We start from the raw sequence: 13,962 nt of genomic DNA, 5'->3' as shown, positions 1-13,962 counted from the left end.
AATGAAGTATAATTGCTACCCTCTTACTGTGTTAGAAAATGTTTTGCGATAAATGTGAAAAACCTGCCGAATAATCGACGACAAAAAGGTACTTCACAATATTAAACATAATAAGTATAACAGCTTTACGGTTAAAATATTTAGCTTTGAAAAAATAAATTGAAAAATAAAGATATATGACCGAAACACATAAGCACACTAAGCAACAATCCATACTAAATCCACACATGTGCAGTAGTAATTATCAATTTCGTTTATTTTACTTGGTTACCAAAACCTATATGTGCTTGGAAGTACATGTGTATTTATTTTTGGGGCTAAAATCACAAATGTGTTTAGTTAAAACATGATCCAAGTAGAATTTGCGTATGCTGGTTTTTGCATTAGACGTGGAATACAATTTTAAAGGCAAATCTGCAAAAAACGAAAAATCGAAAAAATGCACATAACGGAATTGGCAATCTCAACGACGATAAGTTCTTTGTGAAGTTAAAGTGCTTGTTTTACGAGAAAGTAATAAGTTTGTTTGTTTTGTAGAATTATAGTGGATAGTATTAGAATAAACAATACATGATGGTGTATTATTATACTTAGAAAAGTAGGAAATTACCTGACAAATACTACAAGATTTGCTACTTAAACTTTACTTTAATAAATATGTTTTTGATCAACGTCTAGTACAGTATAATTTAATAATCAAAACAAGTTTTATTACAAAAAAAAATCTAAAATTGTAGAATTTGAACACCATATTTCGATTAAAGCTCATGCAAATGCCAAAGCGTTTTGTTAATACGTTCGAATTCGAGATAAGTTAACTATTTCATAAAATTGTAGACCCGCTTAGTTATTATTATGTAGGTTATAAGAAACTCAAATAGGTATGCCTTTTTTTAGAATTAAGTTCTTGTTAATGCCTTAATACCTTTATATGTATGGATCTAAATGAGTGTAATCCCTCATGATAAAGGATAATTTCTTATGTATTATATGTTATTGTCCGCAGGGTGGTTGTGGGAGGACCGTGAATATGACCTAGCGCCCCATGACTGCGGCACACCCCTCTCCTCGCCACACGCGCTCGCCAACCTGACATACTCTCAAACACTCGTAAGTAACTTCTTCTTCTAACTTAATACCTCTGCCACACACTCGACGAGCGGCGTGGGAAGTAGCGAGGGAAGTAGGCAGAGGCATAGTGTGGCCGCGCTACTCGTTATGCCGCTCGTGCTCCTCGTCATGCCCACAACTCCCTATTTTGTCGGTTTCTTGGCGCGAGTCAAATGGCCGGCAACAACCTAGTGCGATAATCGCGTGAGTAGGGCAGTGTGTGGCCGGAGAGGGCAACATCGCGGCAGCGCGAGGAACAGCACGAGGGGCAGCGCGAGGAGCATAGTGTGGCAGAGGTATAAGAGCTGTGCTCTTGTCGGTGGAGCAATCTCCAACTCGTCCGGTCCTCTGCCAACTCCTTCACCTTCTGAAACTGACACGACCTGAAACTTTTCTTTAATTTGGCTAAAATAGTTTCTCCTAGGTCTTCCTCTTCCCCTCTTTCCTTCTACTTTTCCTTCTACGATGTTTTTGAACAGGTCGTGTCGTAGAAGATGTTCAACTAGTACGCCTCTTCTGTTTTCTATTGTCTTCAATATAATTATTTTTTCTTTAATCCTATTTAGAACTCTAACATTTGATATTTTTTCTGTCCAACTAATCCCTTCCATTCTCCGCCATCACTACATCTCGAAGCTTTGCAATTTCTCTCTCTCTTTTCGTCATTGTCCACGTTTCGCAGGTGTATAAGGCGATGCTCGAGATATGGGATTTAATAAAAAGTTTTTTTTTTGTGGTAGTACACATTTTCGATTTGAAAATATGTTTCTTATTGTTGAAGGCTTGTTAAGCTATTGCGATTCTAGTAAGTAAGTAACTTACACGACTAGAAACCGCCGTACAGACCTTCATCATTATCCTCCTTGCGTTATCCCGGCATACCTACGGCTCATGGGAGCCAGGGATCTGCCAAAGTAAAAGTTGCCAAAACAACTAATGCCAAGGTTTCGCGTAGTCACCAGTTTTACGAAAGCGGCTGCCATCTGAATGATAACCCAGAATTCCATCCAGAAGGATAACTAGGTTGGGATTAGTCAGGTTTCCTTACGATCTTTTCCATCACCAAAAGCTACTGGCAGAATATCAATAGATATTTTCGCAGATAAGTTCAGACTCCTTGCGTTATCCCGGCATTCGCCACGGCTCATTGGAACCTGAGGTCTGCTTTAAAAAATAAACACTAGTTTTACGAAACCAACTGCCATCTGAACTTCCAACCCAACCCGAAGGATAATAATAGGCTCTGTTGAGATTAGTCCGGTTTCGTCACGATGTTTGCTTTCACCGAAAAGGAAAGACATAATACATGTAACTCCGTATAGACAGCTACAGTCTAAGAAATTATAGGATCACTCGTGCGTCTGTCTGTCCGTCTGTCACAGACAATTTTCTCCGAAACTACTGAACCGATACACTTGAAATTTGGCATGCATATGTAAAACTGTGACCCAAAGACGGACATGTAATTAAAATTAAGAAAATTTAATTATAGGGGCCACTTTTGGGGGGTAAAAGTGAAAATTAAAAAAACGTACCTCAGACTAGGTACGGTGGCCTAGATGGCGCTAATATTAATACGTGACATTTATAACACATATCAAGCTAAGAATATGGTGCGAATTGTCAAAATTGATGTTTAAAACTTTTAAGCTTGTGTCGAGAGATGGCAGTCTATGCACTGTGATTACACATTTTACTTTGACAGTAACTCTCTATAATACTCGATCCTCTTTGCCGAAAATTGACCGGCAAATATCAAATGACATTTCGCACGTAAGTTCCGAGTTTACTGTATGTGTTGCACTCTGGCGGCAGAACATTGCCGTATATTATTCTCTATTCGAAACACTGGCACCTGATATTTGAATCGTGTTATTTAGTTACTTTGTATTTCTATGTTAAATCTTATGTATTAAAATTAGTTCAGGTACCGGCAAATATGTGATGAATTGATGATACCTGTACCTTGACATGTTCATTTGTTCTGACGAAGCCTGCGTTGCGGATTTAAGAATATGGTATCTGAATAAAATATTTCCTGATTTGTTCTAAAAAAAAAAGATTACTTATATGTATTTGTGACAATCAGTGCCACACTGTTAAGCATGTTGTTAATAGTACTGAAAATTTACAGCCCATGTTGAAATCGATTAATTTTTTATTTGGTGTTGGTTGCTTTATCGAAAACTATAGGTATTTGGTCAATTTTACTAGATATTATGTAAAATATTCAGCCGTTTTCAACAAAATTAATAATAATTAACACTTTCGAAACCGGGCTCTACGCGGCGCTACGACATTTTCGCTACATACGGGTTTCCCCATGTAATCGGCTACGCTTCTACGAGCGGTGTGCCCGACAGTCGGGTTCTTGGTAGCGAAAGTGTTAAATAAATAAATAAATAATAAATATAAATAAATATTATAGGACATTCTTACACAGATTGACCGAGGCCCACGGTAAGCTCAAGAAGGCTTGTGTTGTGGGTACTCAGACAACGATATATATAATATATAAATACTTATATACCTACATAGAAAACATCCATGACTCAGGAACAAATATCTGTGCTCATCACACAAATAAATGCCCTTACCGGGATTCGAACCCGGGACCGCGGCGCAGCAGGCAGGGTTACTACTGACTGCGCCAGACCGGTCGTCATAATATAAATAATTCATGATAACAACTTTGTTTGATACCAAAGCTCGCTAAGTAATGAAGTCATGGTGATTATTTTAGGGGTTTATGAACTTACCAAGGACAACACATAGGATAGGAGTTTCGTTATTGAAGTAAATACGTACATAGTTTAATTTATTTATCGGTGGCAAACAAGCATACGGCCTGCCTCATGGAAGACGGTCACCGTAACCTAATATGGACGACTGCAAATCAAGGAGTGTCACATGCGCGTTAGCAAACCCATTAGAAACCTGTACACTCAATTTTGCTGTGTTAAGTACACAGCAAAAATGAGTGTACAAGTTCCAAGGAGGGTGCGGGTTGCCGACGACTCGAAGGACAATAGACGGAGAAAATTAGTTCCGTAATAGGTCCTTCTACCACCAGCACACCGCAAAAATGTAATTGATAACTCAAACTACAATATGAAAGGTGTTATAGAGGATGATTTTGTAAGTATTAGCCAAACTATGCAGTGAGGTCATAATGAACAACTTTTATTATGGGAGAAATGCTAAAATCGTAAAAAAATGGCTGAAGTTGTTATCACCAAAACTGGCGCTACAAATTATTTTCTAAACTTAAAAAACATACCAATAAAATATTTGTCCTGTTTTATCATGCAACCTAACGTCCTAACGAATCTGTCCGTTTGACGAACTTTCTCAAGAGTTCAAAAGCACGCCCGGCTCCTAAAGTGCACAGAAAACATCAACTTTCAGTGCTAGCTGTTTGAACGACCGCTTTAGATGCTCTACGCTTAATCTCGGCTACGAAATGCATGCTCCTGGCTTGCGTGCTTGACGCTGAAATTGACCGCCCTACTTACTCGTATTTTATGTCTGAAAAATAATACGTATGTAATTAAATTGGTTTGTTTTAATAAATTGCGAGTGTGCACGGGAAAACGTCCCACTTTGTCGATTTCTATAAAGCCGCTTTGTCAGTTTATTCATATTATAAAGATTCAAGTAAATCTCGCCTTAATGGTAACCAAAAAAGTGGGACGTTTTACTAAACACACTCACAATTGAACATTTGTTTTAGTAAATTGACAGTCATGGATGTTTTCTATGTATATAAGTATTTGTATATTATATATATCGTTGTCTGAGTACCCACATCACAAGCCTTCTTGAGCTTACCGTGGGCCTCAGTCAATCTGTGCAAGAATGTCCTATAATATTTATTTATTTATTTTATTTATTTAAATTGACAAATTGGTATACATACTAAGGATTACTCTACACAAAAACAAAAATTTGGTATAATTAATCTTTTGGTATAAAACTCAAAAAAAAATAATGAGACCTTGAATCGCATCAGAGAACCTTTAAAATGCTAAAATGAAAATATAGTACGTATATGAGATCCAGCCTTATTTCCTCTCATTCAGAGTTTGATACACATTTTGTGCTTAACCCCTCGTGACCTTGACACTTAAATCAATAGATTAAAATTTTCACGCACGGATCCGTGTCTGTCTAAGCACTGGGAAAAATTTGAATTAGAAGCAGTGAGTGTTTTGTGACTGACTATATCAATATTTATTTTGTGTTCAGGTAAACCAGTATGGTTTGGCGTTGGCTGCTGGTATGCTGCGTGGTGCTGTGCGCGCGGCCCGCGTACCCGCAGGGCGCGCAGCAGTGCCCGGCGGCCAACACCATGACCCCCTGCACGTGTACCGTCAAGAAGAACGGCCTGGACATACTCTGCGAGTTTACAGAGCAGCAGCATATACAGAAGGTACTTGTACACTATGTGTTGCCTTCTACTTCATGTACCCCAGGACCCCAGGGTAGCAGTGCCCGGCGGACAACACCATGACCCCCTGCACGTGTACCGTCAAGAAGAACGGCCTGGACATACTCTGCGAGTTTACAGAGCAGCAGCATAAACAGAAGGTAAGTTTACACTGTGTAATACCTTCTACTTCGTGTACCCCAGGGTAACAGTGCCCGGCGGACAAAACCATGACCCCCTGCACGTGTACCGTCAAGAAGAACAGCTTGGACATACTCTGCGAGTTCACAGAGCAGCAGCACATACAGAAGGTACTTATACACTGTGTGTTACCTTTTACTTCGTGTACCCCAGGGCAGCAGTGCCCGGCGGCCAACACCATGACCCCCTGCACGTGTACCGTCGAGAAGAACGGCCTGGACACACTCTGCGAGTTTACAGAGCAGCAGCATAAACAGAAGGTAAGAGTATATACACTGGGTGTTACCTTCTATATAGGTCCGTGTGCAGGTCAGAAGTGCCCGGCGGCCAACACCATGACCATTGCATGTGTACCGTCAAAAAAAACGGCCTGGACATACTGCGAGTTTACAGAGCAGCAGCATATACAGAAGGTACTTGTACACTGTGTATTACCTTCTACTCCGTGTACCCCAGGGCACCAGTGCCCGGCGGCCAACACCATGACCCCCTGTACGTGTACCGTCAAGAAGAACGGCCTGGACATACTCTGCGAGTTTACATAGTAGCAGCATATACACAAGGTACTTAAACTTATTTCCACTGTGTTGTGTGTTGGCGTACGTGCCGCCATTAAAGTTAGACTAAGCCAGATCCCCAAAGAAAACCAGTGCCACGGGCTGCCGTGGCATTATGCTGAGTGGGAGTCCTATTTTAGTTTAGTGTCCAATGTTATTTTATACTACATTTATGCTATTAGAAATAATCAAGTTACAAAATAAGCAAACGTTTGAGGTCACATGAATAATGTAAATAGTTGCAACATTTCAGCAGAGAAAAAACACTGTTATGTTATGTATCTAAGACCAGTTGCATCAACCACATTTGACAGACACATCATCGTCACACAGCAGATGTATATAGAACTTCTCATACAATAAATTTTTAACGAACGCTTTAACGGCCCAGCCACTACATTGGTCTAAGCGCGACAGCGGTGAGCACCAGCCATACGTGCGAATGAAAAGTCCCATCGCTGTGTCTCGCTCCTATGTATGCCCGCCGCTCACCGCTGTCGCGCTTAGACTAAAATGTCGTGGCTGGGCCGTAACGATGACAGACGGTTTGATGCAACCGGCCCTAAGTATTTTTAACTTTTTTAACGTGCGTCATCATTGTCGATGACTGACGATGACGCAGTCTAAAACAAATAAAATTCCTAGTAGAAATATTTATGCTAAATCGATGCCATTTCAAAGTTTACGTTTACACCTAGCCTTATCAGATATAACATACAATAGAGACATTTCGTTGGGTACCACGGCGGGCGGGTGGTCTAGTGGTAATGACCTTAGCCACGTAAGCTAAGACGCGGGTTCGATTCCCGGCTGGGTCTTGTCGTTATTTTTTTCGTGTGTGATATCTATTTCAATTTATAATTGCTCTTCATTTATTTTTTACTACGACATGACACACTAAGTATACTAAGTATACTTGTACAAGCTTTTAATCCTATATTCGTGTCAAAGTTTTCATGTTTTCCATCTAGATTCAGACGAGGCTAATTAATTCCAAAATTAACCGCAGACTGCTTATAATCTTAATAATATCTTTAACATTATGGCAGGTACTTAAATTTGATAATAAATTAAACTTAACCAACTAAAACTTTCACTCGTATACAAAACTTAACGACACGCCAGACTGCAAGATTAGCAGGTACTAGGTAATAAATTCATGTCGACTTGTCGTTGCTAGAACATGCAAATAGCCTCGTAGCTGGTGCAAAATGGCGACGTCTAGGTTGTAACGGCAGTATTACGATATAAGAAATACAGGATGCTTGGTAACCGGATAGATAAAGTCGAAAGTAGGTGATAATCTAGGCGTTATTGTGCACAGTCATTATTTGTATACAGTATAGTTTCTTCCTATTCGTAATTCTACACAATTCGAATTCCACACAATAGGTATTTCGCCTCATGCGATATTGTCAGTCATTACTTGTGTACAATCTTGTTTTGCATAATCTCAGCTTCCTCAATCCCCGCAAATACGCACACATAGAAACGCAGAAAGTGCCTTCCGCGGCGCACTAGAGTAGGCAAAGCTCCAAATAGCATTATTAATATTAACTACCGTTATACACATTCAGCAAAAATAACATTTAGGTGTCAGATGGCGTTGTTACAGGCACTGTATTCAATTTTGACATCCAATTTCAATATAAATTAAATCTAACCAGTCACCATATCAATATCTTGTAAACAAAATGTTAAAATCGAACCTTTGCTGACTATAGGTATAGGCCAATATTTACTAAATAATTACTACTACTATTTACTAAGTATTTTTTGGGAAACGTTCGTATTTGTCATGTTATGTGTGCAATGTGAACTATCACATTGTGACATTTGATGAAGTAGAACTGCTGATAATAGATCATAACGAAACTCCTCAGCGACGTATAGCTCATGTAAGGAGATTTATGCGTTTCTATGTGTACGTGTTTGCGGGGATTGACGAAGCTGAGATTGTGCAGAATGAGATTGTACACAAGTAATGACTGTGCATAAAATCGAATGAGGTGAAATACTATTGAGTCGAATTCAGATTGTGTTGAATTGCGAATAGGAAGAAAGTATACTGTACACAAATAATGACTGTGCACAATAGCGCATGATGCGAAATACCTATTGTGTGTAATTCGAATTGTGTAGAATTGCGAATAGGAAGAAACTATACTGTATACAAATAATGACTGTGCACAATAATGAATGTGGTGAAATACCTATTGCGTCGAATTCGAATTGCGTAGAATTGAGAATAGGAAGAAACTATTCTGTACACAAATAATGGCTGTGCACAGTAGCGAATGAGGCGAAATACCTATTGTGTGCAATTTAAAAATTTTAAAATTCTTCGCTATACATGTATGCTGTATAGGTAGGTATATGTTTATATCACAATACTCGTATTAAAATAAATAAATGACATTGAAAATGGATATTAAAATTTAATATTTATTGTTAAGATGATTAAAAGCAGATTAAATAAAAATACCAAAAAAATCAATTGATCTAAAAATATTTTGCTCTGAAAGCAAAGAAAACTTGAAAACATTTTAAGAACATATTCGTTCGGGGATTTGATTAAAGTTTCGAATAAAAGTGTTTATTTCAAACGCCATCTTTGTGAAAGAAAGAAGGAAGCTCTCTGAAAGAAAAAAATATTTAAAAGGCAAAGACAATAAGTTAATAAATAAACGTCTAAGTTTTATGCTGATGACCTTTAGACTTAAGCATTATGTTTAAATCTAAATAATGAGCTATGTCTCTCTAAAACTTTCTTAAAATGTCACGTTTTACTTAAAGATGTAAGAGATACAAACTTATTAAGTTTTTAATAAGAAAAGTAATACTTGAGAAAATATCTTAAGTACTTGTCTGTTAGTAGGAACTTGCGGACCTAATTTGAAAGAAGCTTAGTCTTAGACTTTCACTAAAATTATAAAAGACATCGTCAATTTTCCTAATGTAAATTGTACCTGTACCTAAATGAGGAAACATTGATTGAATCAAATTCAAAGTAAATTATGTAGACGCAATAGAAGTGTTCGTCGACGTGACGATAATAAAATGAAGAATAAAGCCAAGTTCTTGTGCAGTAGAAAATATAATTTTATTAGATAGTGTAGACACATCAAAGGAAGGTTTACGTTGATGCAGCCAAACATAATGACCATATAAATAAATAAATAAATATTGGGGACACCTTATACAGATCAACTTAGCCCCAAACTAAGCAAAGCTTGTACTATGGGTGCTAAGCGATGATATATTCGGGTAATTTATATTCATTTGTATAAGAATTAGACGTTCGGGTATTTAGACATACGAGGACTTGACGTTCGGGGCATTGGACAAACGGAGACTCTGGACATACGGAGACTGGACGAACGGGAAATTGGACGTACGGGGAATTGGACATATGGAGATTGGACATACGGGGAATTGGACGTACGGAGACTGGACGTACGGGGAATTGGACATACGGAGACTGGACGTACGGGGAATTGGACGTACGGAGACTGGACGTACTGGGAATTGGACATTCGAGGCCAGAATCATGTATATACTTAGATAGATAAATACATACTTATATACCTATGGAAAACATCCATGACTCAGGAACAATATCTGTGCTCATCACACAAATAAATGCCCTTACCGGGATTCAAACCCAGGACCGCGGCTTAGCAGGCAGTGTCACTACCCACTGAGCCAGACCGGTGGTCAAAAAGAAAAACCGAGCATCTGGATGATCTGGGTGTACATGTAGGTACATTATGCAAGATATAAAATATATACTGTCTTTTACTGATTTTTAAACTGGTTATGGATCAAATCTGGATAAGATATGGATAGTAAATAATTTTTAAGAAAAAAAAACCGCCGCCTTTGGGGTTCTGGTGAAAGCTACTTGCGAATGTTAGATTATGTAGAAATGTATAGGTATTTTATGTAACTGCTTTTAATGCTTTAATTATTCGATGGCAACAAAAATCAATATACGTCCTACCGTTAAGTTTTGAGGAGTTTCCTCAATTCCTCATGAATCCGATTATAAGAAATCGAAGCTTGACAAAATTTGACTTGAAAACTCAATATGCTTAACAAACATAACTAAATAAATGTTACTGTTCTGAACTTAAATGCATGCTGTTCTAATAAAAATACCAAAGTCACTATAAGTGTGCCGTTCAGATTTGAGGAGTTCGGTTCTGACCATCATCAGCAGTTCCACTGCACCAAATGTCACTGTTCTGGACGTAAGTGCATGCTGTTCTTATAAAAATACCAAAGTCACTATAAGCGTGCCGTTCAGATTTGAGGAGTTCGGTTCTGACCATCATCAGGAGTTCCACTGCACACTGCACGTAAGGGCAAAAAAATACCAAAGTCACTATTCCGTTCAGATTTGAGGAGTTCCGTTCTGAAATACATGCACCAAATGTTCCTTAAAAATACATGCAAAAAACACAAAAATCACCATATGTGAGCCTTTCAGATTTGAGGAGTTCCCTCGATTTCTCCAGGATTCCATCATCAGAACTGGGTCCTGAGAAAAATGGGACCAATCTGTATGCATATACATTCAATCAAAAAAATTTTTCAAAATCGGTTTAGTAACGACGGAGATATCGTGAAACAAACAAAAAAAAATAAAAAAAAAACATACAGACGAATTGAGAACCGTCCTTCCTTGAGAGATTTGAGGCGGCGGTTAACACTTTCGAAACCGGGCTCTACGCGGCGCTACGACATTTTCGCTACATACGGGGAAACCCATGTAATCGGCTACGCTTCTACGAGCGGTGTACCCGACAGTCGGGTTCTTGGTAGCGAAAGTGTTAAAAAACTATGTAAACCTACGTTTTTCGTCGAGAAAAACACATGTATTAAAATTTGATTTCGCCTGACATTTAATTTATGGTTTCTTTGTTTGATTTGTTTTGTCTCGTTTAAAATATTAAGAATGATTTTTTTTTATGTGGCCTTATGAGCCGAGCTTTTCTTTTTTTAAGCTCTTTCGCTCATGATCGGAATCTTTTGAAGGGCAATATATAGTGTTATTTGCTTATTATTTATCAGTGTCCCACTGCGTCTTTTCTCCAATATCAACGTATTCCGTCCTCGTTAAAATCTAAGAGTAGGTACATGAAATTTAATTTTGTTATGGTAACTACCAATTATAAAGTTTTCACATTACACTAACAAAATATCCTAAAATGAGAATGTTCATCATTAAGTGAAAGTTTAGTAATTTGGTTGTTGTAAAAGTATCAATTTCGTTTATTTTCCTGTGGGGATCTATATTTTTGTGAAATTTAAGTACTTTAAGTATATGAATATGAATATAACCCTCCCAATTCTATTTAAGCTTGATAATGACGTCACTCACGCCTTACACGTTACTGGGGAGTTGAACTCAAGATTCAGATCCTCACTATGTCTCAAAGTTGGTTCCTGTAGATAATTAAGTACACAGAGCGAACAGTGTCGCGAGGCAATTCCCTTGCGAGGCACTTTGCAGAATGCAGACGTGTATATTATATCAGCCGAGGCAGTGCGCGCGTTCCTCGACACAGCATGCTGCCGAAGACATGTCATTTGCCTCGCGAGAGAATTGCCTCGCTACGCTGCTCACTCACTCCTTTACATTACAAGATTACTTATACAGATTTCTCTTTCCAGGCCATGAATACGCTTCGCTCCAAGCCAATGATCATTTTCTACCTAAAGCTGAGGCACAATAACCTGGCGAAACTTCCATCTTACATATTCCTGGGCTTGGACATCCGTCACTTGACAGTGCACAACAGTAGCTTGGCTGTCATAGAGGACTCTTCGTTAAGTTCAATTGGTGAGCTTGTGTGATTATTATTATGTAACTTCCACTCGTCATTTACAGAATCGTGCGTAGATCTTTAAAACCCTATATAAAAGATAAGTCTATAGTCTATTCCCTTAAAACGCATTTGCGGCTTTGTAGCAGTGTATTTTTGGGTTTTAACGCACTGCGTTACATTGCTACCAACTGAACAACCCGGAAAAAGAAAGTCATGAGAACCACAGACTTGTTTTTTCAAGCTGTCAAACTTTCCAAAAATCCAGGAAACATTGTACCTATTTCACGAAGGTTATTCTAGAAAACTATTAAAAAAGTAAGTGCATGATCGTAAAAAAACTATTGTATGCAAGGGTGTTCAACTGAGTCAAATAATACCCACGCCACTCGCCTTTTTTACCTCTTTTAAACGCTGGTTGCATAAAATACTGTTGTGTTAAAAATGGGCTAGTCCAACTTGTACTCTCTGGCAGCACTTACGTATGCATGAGGCCGCTCGAAGGAAAATTGTCACTAAATTGGCAAAGCGGTGTTGCTTTTCCTAGAAATAGCACATTAGGTTCCAAAAACGACCGACCGGTCTGGCCTAGAGGGAAGTGACCCTGCCTGCTAAGCCGCGGTCCCGGGTTCGAATCCCGGTGAGGGCATTTATTTGTATGATGATCACAGGTATTTGTTCTTGAGTCATGGATGTTTTCTATGTATATGAGTATTAAATTTGTATTTTATATATATCGTTGTCCGAGCACCCACATCACAAGCCTTCTTGAGCTTACCGCGGGACTCGGTCAATATGCGTTAAGAATGTCCTATAATATTTATTAAAAAAACTGGTGTTTCTACAAAAAAGTGACTAAGTAGCACTATTGATTTCAGGTAACAAGCTAACACAGTTGGATGTGTCTCAGAACAGCCTCGCTACAATACCAACATCTTCGTTCGCGCATCTGAACCATCTGCTCATCCTCAATATGAACCATAATAAGGTGAGGATCGGGTCAAATATATTTTCCCCTCACTAGTTCGGAAACACGTGTTTTGTTCTTTAATACCAGCGGGTAAAAACGCATTTTATCCACTAGTGGGTAAAGTAATTTGACCTTGAATAAAGTCAAATTAACTGCTTTAAAATTGATAAAAGTAGGTGAATCTAGTAATAAAGATGATTTACCACCTGGAACTACTGGAAGCAGTGATAAACGCATTTTTTTCGTTGTAGTTTCCTCGCTACAGTGAGGGGAAAAGTTTTGTGTTATACTCGGGTGCAAATGTATTTACTTCTCGTGTGTTATAAAACTCGCAAGTTCAGAATTCTATTCTCAAACCACTCGCTTCGCTCGTGGTTCAACTATAGAATCCTTTCACTTGCTCGTTTTTCAATTCCACACTCGGCGTTAAAATACAACTTTGCCCCCTTTTGAAATGTGACGGAGTGGAGCTTTGTGTACGGTGTCAAATTTAGTTTTTTTTATCCTCGTGTTAATTAAAGCTGTTAATAAATGATTCGTGTTAATAAAAGTTAAAATAAGCTAATAAACTAATAAATAAGGTGCGTAGCGTAGCAATGGAATTAGCGTAGTATGATGTGGTTTGTAAAATAAAAATGAAGGTCGAATGATTCATAGCTACACATTAGAAAGTTATATATGACGAATAAAATGCTAATAACATTGGTCTATTTTATTAAACACTGGCTGTTTCTACGAAGAAAGGTTTAAGTACAGGAATAGCTTTAGTACTTTTTTCAGTCTTAAAATGAATAAATTATGTCCTAAATTGCTGATTATAATCATAGAGAAATACACACACACGAACATTGAATTTTTTCTTGA

At 38.2% G+C, this 13,962-nt stretch overlaps 2 protein-coding genes across 3 annotated transcripts in view; both read left to right on the top strand.

Annotated features, from left to right (window-relative positions):
- The window catches only part of LOC125228063, a 54,354-nt gene extending 52,942 nt beyond the window's left edge, over positions 1–1,412 (top strand). The window contains exons 3-4 of the mRNA XM_048132509.1: positions 1,007–1,110; positions 1,323–1,412. Coding sequence (XP_047988466.1) covers positions 1,007–1,110; positions 1,323–1,412 — 194 coding nt within the window. The remainder of the gene's footprint in view (positions 1–1,006; positions 1,111–1,322) is intronic.
- LOC125227789 (slit homolog 2 protein) overlaps positions 1–13,962 on the top strand; it is a 199,084-nt gene that overhangs the window by 162,819 nt on the left and 22,303 nt on the right. For both annotated transcript variants that reach the window (XM_048132130.1, XM_048132129.1), the window contains exons 2-5: positions 1,007–1,110; positions 5,359–5,542; positions 11,977–12,145; positions 13,007–13,116. In XM_048132130.1, coding sequence (XP_047988087.1) covers positions 5,369–5,542; positions 11,977–12,145; positions 13,007–13,116 — 453 coding nt within the window. In that variant the 5' untranslated portion in view covers positions 1,007–1,110; positions 5,359–5,368. The remainder of the gene's footprint in view (positions 1–1,006; positions 1,111–5,358; positions 5,543–11,976; positions 12,146–13,006; positions 13,117–13,962) is intronic.

This window comes from Leguminivora glycinivorella, chromosome 7 (genome assembly GCF_023078275.1).
Source record: "Leguminivora glycinivorella isolate SPB_JAAS2020 chromosome 7, LegGlyc_1.1, whole genome shotgun sequence".
NCBI classification, from domain to species: Eukaryota; Metazoa; Arthropoda; class Insecta; order Lepidoptera; family Tortricidae; genus Leguminivora; species Leguminivora glycinivorella.
This window is presented reverse-complemented; position numbering and strand designations above follow the sequence as displayed.